Source organism: Podarcis melisellensis, assembly GCF_964234715.1.
Source record: "Podarcis melisellensis genome assembly, chromosome: 9".
NCBI classification, from domain to species: Eukaryota; Metazoa; Chordata; class Lepidosauria; order Squamata; family Lacertidae; genus Podarcis; species Podarcis melisellensis.
Genome location: NC_138541.1, coordinates 74,594,392 through 74,608,015, shown reverse-complemented (window position 1 = coordinate 74,608,015; position 13,624 = coordinate 74,594,392). Strand labels below are relative to the sequence as shown.

The 13,624-nt window shown below is 44.3% G+C and overlaps 1 protein-coding gene across 2 annotated transcripts in view; it reads right to left on the bottom strand.

Annotated features, from left to right (window-relative positions):
- Window positions 1-494: 494 nt before the first annotated feature.
- HTT (huntingtin) overlaps window positions 495-13,624 on the bottom strand; it is a 115,526-nt gene continuing 102,396 nt past the window's right edge. For both annotated transcript variants that reach the window (XM_081925528.1, XM_081925529.1), the window contains 6 exons: window positions 13,491-13,605; window positions 12,475-12,688; window positions 8,528-8,633; window positions 7,127-7,289; window positions 5,221-5,381; window positions 495-2,315 (listed from right to left, as the gene is read on the bottom strand). In XM_081925528.1, the coding sequence (XP_081781654.1) occupies window positions 2,102-2,315; window positions 5,221-5,381; window positions 7,127-7,289; window positions 8,528-8,633; window positions 12,475-12,688; window positions 13,491-13,605 (973 nt within the window). In that variant the 3' untranslated portion in view covers window positions 495-2,101. The remainder of the gene's footprint in view (window positions 2,316-5,220; window positions 5,382-7,126; window positions 7,290-8,527; window positions 8,634-12,474; window positions 12,689-13,490; window positions 13,606-13,624) is intronic.

Sequence of the window (13,624 nt, the reverse complement as noted above, 5' to 3'; positions counted from 1 at the left end):
CTTAGCGGATTAGCGCTACAGCGGTCTAGCGGCTTCTAGCGATCAGCTGTTAAGCGGCTTATCAGCAGAACAGCTGATAAGCAGCTTAGGAAAAGGGTGAAAAAAGTGGAACAAAACGGCAGGGGGACGCAATATTTTTTCGTCTTGCGAAGCAACCCCATAGGGAAATTCGTTTTGCGAAGCGCCTCCAAAACGGAAAACCCTTTCGTATAGCGGGTTTTCTGTCTTGCGAGGCGTTCGTCTTGTGGGGCACCACTGTATTGTGCCCACATCTTATCAACATATATTTTCAGACACACACACACACACACACACTAATATTTTACAGAATATGGGCCATTAAACTCTGTATTGGCGTCTATAAATGTGTAGAATTTTTTCTAAAACAGTAGCCTAACAGAAGTACTCACTAGAATCAACTCTGCTGGGGGGAGAACTCTTTCTATTGTTAATTTTTTTTTTTTTTGCCAAAATGAAAACAAGAAAAAACAACATGTGGATAAATTGCTTTTTAATCAAATTATGTTCAGATGCAATAATGCTTTAAGATGTTTAAGAACAGGAAACAGTTTAAATCCATCAGTTTAATAAATACAAATATACACATGTATACATCAAATGCAGTCACATGTATGATTTTACATATATTATATACACAAAAGCACAGTCCACATTCCTCCTGATAAAACTATTGTTTTGTTGGTGAAAATGTTGAGATGAATAAAAATACAGCATAATAGAAAATCAAAATATTGAACTTTCCCCACCCTGTATTTCCATATGTGAAGTCAATGTTCTTTCCCTAGAAATACTATTTATGGGGGATTTTAAGATGAGTTACTATTTATGCTATACATCTGTACCGACAAAGTGCTCAGCCATAGAATAATGCTTGCATATTTATCAAATATTTGAGCCAGCTCCAGAGAAATCATAGCTAGACCTCGTTCTTAATCTGCATACAGAGTACACGGACTGCATTTTTTTTTTTCAATCAAAAGACTTATCTAAAAACATCTGATGATTTGCTGCTTACCAGGAAACAAATTTGCTTTCCTAAAAATATTTTGCTCTAAAGAAGGAGTGGCTAATTTATTTCCCCCATTCACTGGTTCAAAGTAAACCAAAAGCATCTGCAGAAAATTAATGATATTTAAAACCAATTTAAACTAATATATATATATATATTTTCCAGTTTTTCAAATAGAGACGTAATATAGGGACGTAATATAGGGCTTTAAAGAGGACTTGTACATCAAAGTGATTTTCAAATATATATATATATGTCTGTGTTTGTGTGTAAGAACATCCAATAGGAAACTGAGTGATGGTGTCAAGATACTCAGCTAGAGTGGCTATTATTAATTTCAAACCGCAAGTGCTTTTCCCGTGCTGCACCATTTTACATCTTTACATCCTATACATGATACAGAAATATTTATAGAAGTTTTTTTTTAAAACCAATATATCATTTGAACTTTTAAATCCTGAGGTAAAAAAGGAAGTATGGTTATGTCTGTCTATTCTTCTCCCCACCCCTCCCCCCAGAACACGACAAAAAGGTCAGAGAGCATCCAAACACACTATTACATGCTGAGTATAAACTTTTTCTTTCTTTTTACAAGACATATTAAGGGGGGAAAAAGCCTCTGGTCAGTATTATGCCACAAATGAATACATACAACTACAAAAAAACCCTAAAGCATTTTGGTTTTTAAATGCCTGTAGCTTGCCTTGTGGGACAGGATGTTATTAATCAGGTTCACTATTAGCAACAATAAGGTGACTTATGTTGACGTTAACAAGTTGCTTGGAGTTCAGTTCTTGTCCGTTATCTTACACAGTAATGCTAAAGTTTATCCCAAACTTTGCAGCAAATGTGACCAGGCATTCTTTTAGCACGACCCTGGTAAGTACCATGTCCAATTTAATGTCGTTTGTGTAGTTCAGCTTTATGCAAAGGAAGATGGAAAAATATAAACTTACAAAACCGAAACCCAAGATGGGACCTGAACATTTGTAAATGTTCAATTGTCCTCATATGTCAATCAACCCATCAGGTTTCAATATTCCATTTCTTCAGACCACCGCTGTCCCTGATTCAGCATGCTGCTATCTTGTGGACATTTTGCAAACAAGTTAGAAGGCGTTGATAGGGGTTACCTGGCGATGCCACCACCTCAAATACAGACTGAAAGGCTCTGCGATCCAATTCTTCATCTATCTGATGTCTGTAAAAGTCTATGGCCACCAAGCAGAAGAGGTTAATGTCCACTTGCTCTGATTTTCCCATTCTGCTGATAATATGTGGAAGACTTTCAAAACAGTCAAGGATATAACCAAAAGCATCATGTAAAGCATTCTGAGTTTTAACCACATCACTCCCCACTGGAAAAAGGATTCAAAAGTAAACTTTACTCTACACATCAGCATAAAGAAACCCAATATGCAGATGAAACCCAGCTCTACCTCTCTTTCAAATCAGAACCAGTGAAGGCGGTGACGGTCCTGTATGAGTGCCTGGAGGCGGTTGGAGGATGGAAGGCGGCTAATGGATTGAGGTTGAATCCTGACAGAAGTACTGTTCTTGGGGGACAGGGGGCAAGCTGGTGTGGAGGACTCCCTGGTCCTGAATGGGGTAACTGTGCCCCTGAAGAACCAGGTGCGCAGCCTGGGAGTCATTTTGGACTCAAAGCTGCCCATGGAGGCGCAGGTCAATTCTGTATCCAGGGCAGCTGTCTACCAGCTCCATCTGGTACGCAGGCTGAGACCCTACCTGCCCACGGACTGTCTCGCCAGAGTGGTGCATGCTCTAGTTGTCTCCCACTTGGACTACTGCGCTCTACGTGGGGCTACCTTTGAAGGTGACCCGGAAACTACAACTAATCCAGAATGAGGCAGCTAGACTGGTGACTGGGAGCAGCTGCCGAGACCACATAACACTGGTCTTGAAAGATCTACATTGGCTCCCAGTATGTTTCCAAGCACAATTCAATGTGTTGGTGTTGACCTTTAAAGCCCTAAACGGCCTTGGCCCAGTATACCTGAAGGAGCGTCTCCACCCCCATTGTTCTGCCCGGATGCTGAGGTCCAGCGCCGAGGGCCTTCTGGCAGTTCCCTCACTGCGAGAAGCAAAGCTACAGGGAACCAGGCAGAGGGCCTTCTCAGTAGTGGCGCCCGCCCTGTGGAATGCCCTCACCTCAGATGTCAAAGAAATAAACAACTACCTGACATTTAGAAGACATCTGAAGGCAGCCCTGTGATGGAAAATTTTTAATGTGTGACATTTTAATGTATTTTTAATCTTTGTTGGAAGCCGCCCAGAGTGGCTGGGGGGACCTAGCCAGATGGGGGGGGGGTACAAATAATAAATCATTATTATTATTAATATAGTGGCTTTCAGGAAATCTCCTATTTTGGTTCATATCTCAACTGCTTCATACAGCAGCTTTCTTTTACAGAAACATGTATGGCCAAAAAATTTTTTTCGAAAAAAATAACTCAGTAGACTGTGAGGATGAAGATATCTCGCCTAAGTATTCTGTATTAAAATTCAGCAGAACTGATGGAACAGAATCAAGCCTCAGTATGACAGTGTTAAATGTTACTCAAACATGCTGATAAAACATATCTGTTGGCTAAAATCAAGTTTGGTGAAGTACTGTGTGGTTTTTTGCTTTGAGGATACTGAGACCAGCACAAATCCTGACGGCTCTTCCCTTGGGAAGCTTTGAAAGCGTGTCAGCTAAGTCTGCACTTTCAAAAGCTTCTGTCCTTGGGTGTAAGGGTGCCCAGGCACCCAGGACAGATTTGCCCGTGTGGGTAAGTCTGGCTGTAAGCTCCATGCTTTCAAAGGCATCCAACACTTACTCCCCTATCCACCATTTGTTGCGGCAAAGGTCAAGTGGGGAGAGGGAGCATGTGCCACAGGCCAGGTGAAAGCGAGCAGCAAGTTGTATCTGGTCTGGAAGCTGCTTCCCCAGCCATGCCTTAAACTGCGGTGAATCACAGCTATGGCTTGGTTGAAGCAAGTCACCTTTATAAGACGCCATTTGAAGTTGGCTTGTTACAAAGAAACCATGGTGAACTTTAGCCATACTTTGCCACACCGTTTGTCATGTGTGAACCACACAAGCTGTGAGGAAGCGAAACCTTCTGCACTCTTCCTTGCAGCCATACCAGTGGAGAAGGCGGCGTGAAACTGAGAGAAGCTTATAGGCTATGGTAAGTCCTGCCACAATAGACCTGAGTTACTGCGACATTCAAGCACAGCCACCATTTTTTTTTGTATTGATTTTACCACTGCATCCTGCTGATAAGCCCAAGAAAAACCTTTAAGAAAGGCAATGGGAGCTTTTGGCATTGAGTTTTTCATCCATCAGATTCCAAATGATCACTTGCTGCTCTTCTGACAGAATTTGTGGCTCCAGAGACAAAATATTGTGGATGAGACATCACTGAATCCCTGATGGAGACCAGGTAAACTGATGGGGGTTTCATCTAGATTTGGGGTGGGGTGGTAAATAACTTCGGTCACATCCACACGATACATCCAAAGCACATGGCTTTCCCCAAAGAATCCTGGGCACCGTAGTTTGCTAAGGGTCCTGAGAATTGTAGCTTTGTAAGTATTAAACTACAGCTCCCAGGATTCTTTGGGGGAAGCCATGTGCTTTAAATGAGCTTTAAAATTTACATATATAGTGCGGATGTGGACTTTGTGAACACTGCAGAGCATCTAGAAGTCAAACGTCAGAGTCCTGTACTGAAAGCGGTGGTTGATTTAAGTTAAGTGCAACTTCTTATGAAAAGGACAGATCAGAACACGGAGATAAAAAAAAGAGAATTTACGAGCTGGAGATGAGTTCTGCAGAAATCCTTTTAACTGCTAATGGCTCACTATTCTGGAAACCAGGGCAAACCCCCACTCCCGCTGGTGTTCAGTCAGTAGGGCATGAGACTCTTGATCTCAGGGTCATGGGCTACAAGTCCCATGTTGGGCAAAAATATTCCTGCATTCCAGGGGGGCTGGACTAGATGACCCTTGAGGTCCCTTCCAGCTGTACAACTCTGTGATTCTTTGAAATCTCACCCTGCCTGCCATCAAGAGGAAGTACTTTTCCAAAGGGAAGACTGCCCCATCCCAGCACCACCGGAAAACGGAAGTCTTTTTTTAGGCTTTAAAATGAGGCCTATAGAAAAACAATCTGCTTAGGATACATTGCTGAAATCCACTGGCTGGTGGAAGCACTGACAAAAAAGCAAGACAGACTCCACATTGCCATGGCGACCGGTGTTCTCTGCGTGAAGTTGGAAAGTGACAGCATCACCCAGTCACGGACCATGGAGGACTGGCCAGTGGTATGCAATGTTTGAAATACCTGCAAGAGTTAAAACAGATAGATCATATGCGAAAGAAAATGTATATAAAGATTCTCCTGCAACAAACACAAAGATATACCATACCCAGTTATTTTTAACTGCAGGGCTGGTTTTGTGTTTATGCTGTTAATCCTGTTCTTCGATTCAATGTCAATTTTCAGATTAATAATCCGTAAATTATAAAACAAACTACATAAGGAACAAGTACATTAATTAGCAGACAGAATACTAGCACAAAACAGACTTAAAACTAACAAATCTTGAAGGCTCGGGAAAATAAAAAGCCTTCACAAGCTCCACAGCTACATGGGTTGTGTATGCTTAAAAAATCTGCTTGATTTCTTCTTCTTTTGCTAGTCATGGAGGTGAACAATTCAGGGCCCTGTTGCGCCTGCAGTGATGCACAGAACTGGGAAGGCAGGTCAGCAATGTGGCCTCACTCACTGCTGACGACCCAAACCCTGATTAAGTGTGGGTGGGGAAAATTGACACATGAGCAGTACGGTAACTTGTTTCTTTAGCCATGATTAATCTTTCTAATGTTGTATTAAAATCAATATAAACCTATTTTCCCCTAAACAGTGCCACATCATATGTCTTGTACTCTTGCAGTAAATAAATAATTTGTTTTCGGTATTTCAACACTTTCCCCACAATGACTATTTTTAAAAAAAGATCTCACTAACAGGACAATCCCAATGTACCGTATTTTTCGCTCCATAAGACGCACCAGCCCATAAGACGCACCTAGTTTTTGGAGGAAGAAAACAAGAAAAAAAAATATTCTGAATCCCAGAAGCCAGAACAGCAAGAGGGATCGCTGCGCAGCAATCCCTCTTGCTGTTCTGGCTTCTGGGATAGCTGTGCAGCCTGCATTCGCTCCATAAGATGCACACACATTTTCCCTTGCTTTTTAGGAGGGAAAAAGTTCATCTTATAGAGCGAAAAATACGGTAAATATATGTGTTAGGGGAGAGAGGGAAGAATGAAAGACTGCATGCCCAAATGCTGATGGATTCCAACTTCTATCAGCAGAGCGAGCGTGGCCAGCAATCAGCACAGCTACACCTCTATGGCTAATTTGCCACCCTTGCTTTAATTATTCCATTCTTTTCATACATAGAAAGGATTCTGAGCTGTGGAAGAGATGCATGAATGTGCTATTGGGGGTCTGAGAGCCCATAGGAAACACCACTACAGATCTCAAATACCGTTTGTGTGGAGTTAGACTGCTGTTGACTCTAAAATACAATTTTGTACCTTTCTTACATGATTTTATTTGTTTATAAAAGTATGTATATACTACCCTCTCATAAAATATCAGGGTGGCGTACAGCAATATAAAAACACAAAAAATAAAGCAGTACAGACTAAATATTAACATGATGGGCTACTCAATTTGATTTGAACATTAAATTAGAATCAGTATCAAATACATTTAAGAACTATTACTTCAACAGGGTCTTATTTGTGCCTTCCCCCCCATATAAGATTATCAAATGCTTTTTAGAAGCAGAAGAGGGCTAAGACCTTGATCCTCAGAGACTGTCATTGCTTGCTTGCTGTGAATAATTTGCCACATACTTTGCAGACAATTTTTTTTGTTTCACCCTAGTAGTCACAGCTAGTGAGCTAGTGAAAATGTCTAAGCAAAAGGGAAAAGCGGAAAACCAACAAAGTGTTAGAAGTGAGCAAACAAAAGAGGTCAGGGGGAGACATGTGTGTGTGTGGGGGGGAATCTTACCTTATATACTACAGTTGCCATAAATTGTGGATATGGCTGCTGGTTAGAAAGAAATTCTCCTATGACTTTATTCATCACATCTTGTGGGGGGAAAAAGTCGTCAAGAAACTGAGGGAGAATCCGAGTTACGACTCTGGCTTCAAAGGGAAATCCTTTTCTAACCCTAAAAAACAAACACATGTAATAACAAGCAACTATCATATTTCTCAAATATTCAGCTTCATGTAACAAGATATATCCATCCCAGTCAGTGACCACAACAGAAAGGGCTTCCCTGCTCCATTCAGTGCTGATAAATTCTTTAGTGCAATCAGGGTGAGCTCCTATAAGATCTCTTAGGCTGAGGGGTTCATAACACAACTTATTTTTAATGAACCATCACAGCTATTTTGGAACTCTCAGACTGCTCATCTGGAGCAAATGAGCTTCTCAGACAGCACTTTTAGCAACAGAATATGAGTTTTTAAAAGTATTCTAAAAAACAGTAGGACTTCTCTAGGTAATGTAGATCCTGGGGAATGTGGAATGGCAGAGAGCTCTCAGGCCACTGCTGGTTCCTTCGGGAGCTAATGAGGGCAAGCTTTCCAGCTGGAGCAACATCTCTTCTGTTTTCCCACAGGACACAAAGTTAGAGACAACCAGCTGCCTATGTGGATGTGTGTCCATCACATTGTAACCACTTGATAAACAGATGTTTGTCTTTTCAGCCATTTTGTTTTTCAGCTGTGACAGGCTTCTTATAAACGACTTACGGGCTCTAAAAATGGAAATATTGCACTTTTTCCAAATGTGTTTTATTCTGCTGATGTAGGGGAAATAAAGTGGTCTGGAAAACCTACAACTACATTTTGCGATCAATTCATTATGAAAGCATTACCAATCATGGTTTATAAGGATCATAAAATACATGCATGATTATTTCTAATAAAAATATATGTGGCTGTTCCGCTGTTGACACATTGAGTATTGCCTAGGTTTAGGATTTTCCGCAATTAAATCAATCTTGAGAGACTTAGTTTCAGATAGCAAAGGGATTAACTTGATATATGTGCACACATCCAAAATCTCTGCATTGAATTTACATTAGATTCATATTCCTGGAAATGGAATTTACTTGTATGCTTTATCATGACATTTTGTCCCAGAAAGATGGCTGGGCTACTGGGATCGGCCAAAAGGTTGCCACTTTTTCTTCTTTTCACAAAGGAAGGCAGTGGGGGGGGGGAATCTTTTGGACACTTCATCTTTCAGGATAAAACCCACCTCCCCTGACGATTCTTAAAAATCTATCCTCCTAACCTGCCGTGAAAGTGTGTGTGGGGCATATCTGACATACCTTGATTCTCACCTATAAATACAATCCCTGCCAATTACATTTTCTTTAAAACAACCATTTCCTACCTGTCAAAAAGAACAGAAACTCGCTCCATAGCCACAATGACAGACTCGCTGTCTGGAGCTGCTTGGTTTTGATCTGCAACTCGCCCTGGACTTATCTTCTCTTTTCCTAAAGGCAAAATATCAAGAAAACACAGTTTTAACATACAGTACAAGGGAACCAGATAATTTAAATAAAGGTAATTAAAGTAATACAGGCACTAGAGTGCAAACTGAGGGACTGGCTAAGTGCTACAAATGCCATGAGGTTGGTCCCAGCCAACTCAGGATTACCAGAGTTTGAATGCTGAATCTGGAACCACCATTCATTATATAACCTCCTGCCTGACCAAATAGCCAGGAAGGGAGCCCACCATCATTGCTGAAGTGCCCTGATATTAAGACTAGTTCTCTAGGAAGAGGGCAGCACTGAGCTATCTCTATTTGAATGTGCTTTCTGGCATCCCAGAACAGCTTCACTTCTAGAAGGCTTATTTATGCCATAGTGGGTATGCAAGCCACAAACTCTTGTCTTCAACATACCCAGCAGACAAGCTACCCACTTTGGACTTGGGCCACAATCTTAGAAATATTCAAGAGGTCCTTGGATAGGTGTTCCCTGTGCTATGTTGTAAAAAGCACCAAAGGGGGTGGGGAACCAAAATACATCCTGGAGATAACAGGATTGGGATTGAGACTAGGTGCTGAATTGTCCTGCTGAAGGCTTGATGTTTCACCAAACCCCTCAAACAAGGCGATGCTACAAGGAACCAGGCAGAGGGCCTTCTCGGTAGTGGCACCTGCCCTGTGGAACATCCTCCCATCAGATGTCAAGGAAATACAGTGGTGCCTCGCAAGACGAAATTAATTCGTTCCGCAAGTCTTTTCGTCTTACGAGTTTTTCGTCCTGCGAAGCACGGTTTCCCATAGGAATGCATTGAAAATCAATCAATGCGTTCCTATGGAAACCGCCTTCAGACCAGGTCCGGGGACAGTCTGTCCACCGACCTCTTCTGAAGGCCGGCGGGGGGGGGGCGAAAGTCTTTGCTCCCCCCCCCGCCTGCCTTCCCGGGACAGCGGAGACTTCTCTGCTGTCCCGGGCGATCTTAAAATTCTGGCAGGCGGCAGCGAAGGCTTCCTCTGTTCCCGGGGCTTGCGGTGGGAGGAGGGTTTTTCCTTCCCACCGCCAACATTCAGAACAGCCTTCTGAATGTTGGCGGTGGGGAGGAAAGCCCTCCTCCCACCACAAGCCTTCAGGACACGTCCAGGAACAGAGGGGAAGGTGCGCAGCGCTTCTCCTCTGTTCCCGGGGCTTGCGGTGGGAGGAGGGTTTTTCCTCCCCACCGCCAACATTCAGAACAGCCTCCTGAATGTTGGCGGTGGGGAGGAAAGCCCTCCTCCCACCGCAAGCCTTCAGGGCAGGTCCGGGAACAGAGGGGAAGGTGCGCAGCGCTTCTCCTCTGTTCCCGGACCTGTCTTGAAGACTTGCGTGGGAGGAAGGTTTTCCTCCCCACCGCCAACATTCAGAAGGCTGTTCTGAAGGCTGGCGGTGGGAAGAAAAGCCCTTCTCCTCCGCCAGCCTTCAGAAGAGTTCCCGCCTAGGCTGCGGATAGCAGCCTGCTGCCCCGCGCGAGGGGCGCTCTTAAGCAGAACGCCCCTCGCGCGGGGCAGCAGGCTGCTATCCGCAGCTTGGAGAGCCCTCTGGACCTCTTCTGAAGGCGGGCGGGGGGCAAAAGTCTTTGCTCCCCCCCGCCTGCCTTCAAAAGCCGTCCGGAAGCATTTTAAAATCGCCCCGGGACAGCGGATGAATTCTCCGCTGTCCCGGGGCGATTTTAAAGCCCACGGGAAGGCAGGCAGGGGGGACAAAGACTTTTGCCCCCCGCCGGCCTTCAGCGAAGCCTTCAGAAGAGGTCCAGAGGGCTCTCCAAGCTGCGGATAGCAGCCTGCTGCCCCGCGCGAGGGGCGTTCTGCTTAAGAGCGCCCCTCGCGCGGGGCAGCAGGCTGCTATCCGCAGCCTAGGCGGGAACTCTTCTGAAGGCTGGCGGGGAGAAGGGCTTTTCTTCCCACCGCCAGCCTTCAGAACAGCCTTCTGAATGTTGGCGGTGGGGAGGAAAACCTTCCTCCCACCGCAAGTCTTCAAGACAGGTCTGGGAACAGAGGAGAAGCGCTGCGCACCTTCCCCTCTGTTCCCGGACCTGTCCTGAAGGCTTGCGGTGGGAGGAGGGCTTTCCTCCCCACCGCCAACATTCAGAAGGCTGTTCTGAATGTTGGCGGTGGGGAGGAAAAACCCTTCTTCCACCGCAAGCCCCGGGAACAGAGGAGAAGCGCTGCGCACCTTGTCCTCTGTTCCCGGACCTCCCATCGCAAGCCTTAGGACAGGTCTGGGAACAGAGGAGAAGGCGCGCTGCGCTTCCCCGCTGTCCCTGGAGATTTGCCAATGGGCTTTCGTCTTGCGAAGCAAGCCCATAGGGAAATTCGTCTTGCGAAGCCGCTAAAAAATCGGAAAACCCTTTCGTCTTGCGGGTTTTTCGTTTAGCGAGGCATTCGTCTTGCGGGGCACCACTGTAAACAACTATCTGACTTTTAGAAGACATCTGAAGGCAGTCCTGTTTAGAGAAGTTTTTAATGTTTGAAGTTTTGTTCTGTTTTTAATGTTCTGTTGAAAGCCACCCAGAGTGGCTGGGGAAACCCAGCCAGATGGGTGGGGTAGAAATAATAAATTATTATTATTATTATTATTATTAGGCAAATTCCAGAGGGTAAACTCCAGACACTGTCCTCTGGACACACTGGTCCACTGCTGTTTGTGACCAGTTTGTGACCAAATGGTTGTAGTTATGTGGAGGTACGCTCTTTCCTTGCATGTAAGTAGAAGTTGAGAAACAAGTGGAAGATTGGTTAGATTTCTTGCCCGATGACCTGAAGATGCAGTTCCATCGAGGCTTGAATACTCCAAAGGTATGTGCTTGTTGATAAAGAGACTTGTTGGGTTTTTTATTTCCACTTGTCCCTTTTTTTGGCTGTCAGCAACACAGGTGTATATGTGCGTGTGTCTAGTTCCAGTGATGACTGCCTCAACTGGCTCACCAAATACTTCAGTTCTTGCAAAGGGGAAACTTGCCAGTCTGGCCCAGATCTATGTCCTAGTTTCTCAGCCAAATTATTCTTCTGGCCACTGAGTTCTCTATCTTTGCCTTGGATCTTAGATCATGGGTCAGCAAACTAACTCATTGCCTTCTGGATCTGGCTCGTGGATGGTCCGGGAATCGCCGGATGGATTCTGATCATTCGGGCTGCGCCATTTCCACCCCCCTCCCTCTCACACACCATGGTGGCGCCTCCCCCTCCCTCCTCCTGGCTTCTCCCCGCCCTGCCTAGAGGAGGAAGGGGGCTGGGCTTCGTTGAGCCGCGGTTGGCTGAACACCATTTTAAGCAGCCCCTCTCTGGAGCCAGCCCTTTCGCACCATTTATCATCCCTCCGCTGCTGCCAGCCCCTGCCACTTGCAAGGCACAGGTAAGCAGCCACACAGGTAAGCAGCCACTGGGGCTTGTCCGGTGCTGTGGAGAAGGGAGGGGAGAGTAATGGGGGGTATCTATTTTTTCCCCAAAATATAGTCCGGCCCCCCACAAGGTCTGCGGAAAAAGTTTGCTGACCCCTGTCTTAGACGATGTCTAAGGAAGAATCTGCTAGCAGGTTAGAGAAAGCACCATCTTTTTGAAACCATCTCTCATTGGCCTACTTTACCTACACATCATGGGGCAATAATTAGAAAGTAGGAGGCAACAGGAGTAATCTAGCATTTATTTCACTGTTGGGTCAGGATTACCTTGATAATCCTTACTCCAGAGGGCTACAAATTACTGAGAAAATGAAAAAAAGGAAATGTATGTGCTATGAAAACAGTTTCTGGGAAGTGTTACTTTATGAGGTGTGCATTTTCAGCACTGAAAACATGTGAAGAGATCCATACCTGTATACATGCATGTCAGCATTAACCCCAATGCTGCCATGGCTCTGTGTGGGCTGTGCACATTCACTCTGTCTACACTCAGTTTAACTAATGATTCACAATCCAGCCTTGAGAGTTGTTCTGAAAGGAGGAGCCGTTCTAACCCTCTCAAGACACAGTGATAAATAATGGATGGTGTCAATTCTTCACTTCCAGACAACATCACTCCACACATCTGAAACAAACAGGAAATAAATTTAAATATCCATAGGCAGGTGTGGAATCACAACAATACGGCCAATATGTGAAACTCAATTTAAAATACAACAGAGCTCAGCAACATTATGACAAAGACACATACGTCCAAGATTAAAGCACCATTTATTACCACTTTGAAGCACAGTGAAGTCTAGCACCACACTGAGTTCCCATCTCTCACAAGCATTTTTACAGATTATACCCCCAAAGAGGGCCTTTTCTCAGACTGAAGTGGCAGGAAACTATCCAACTTGCTCAACATTTCCCCTTATTCCCAAATAGCTCATTCACAGGATGGTGGAAAATAACTATGACACAGCGGCAGGCTTCTAATGTGGTTTGGTATTCACCAGTATTATAATGAAGTGAATCTTAAGAAGGTGCACGGAAGGTTTAGTGGAGTCACCTGTCACATTTTGCAGCAGACAAAAGTGGGCAAAGGTACAAGAGAAACATGAGGATACAAACACACAGCCAAGCTCTACCTGATAAACCTTAACCACAGCGGACACAAAATCTCCTTACATGCAGCTGTGAAATTCAACCTCCCAAAGTGTTTTCAGTCTGGTAACTGAGGTCGCACCAGCTCTCAGCTATGCTCTCCAAAAATAGGCTAAATTCACACCACTTAATGCATAGTAAGTACACAAGCAGACTATTATGGGTTGAAGGTCATTTCCTTATATTCTGCCATGGTCATTTATGCTAATTGATCAATTCTATTTTACTTCTCAAGATAAAAGCGAATGCAAAGTCTTTCTCTCACACGCCATACCTACCTGTATAATTCCTGAAGAGAATTCAGGCCCTACATCAAGAGGATAGTTTTCTATTAAATAGAATGCCACTGCACACATTACTAAGAGATGCTGCTGGTTGTGGGCGTTCACACAGCTGTTAAAAAGGAGAAACA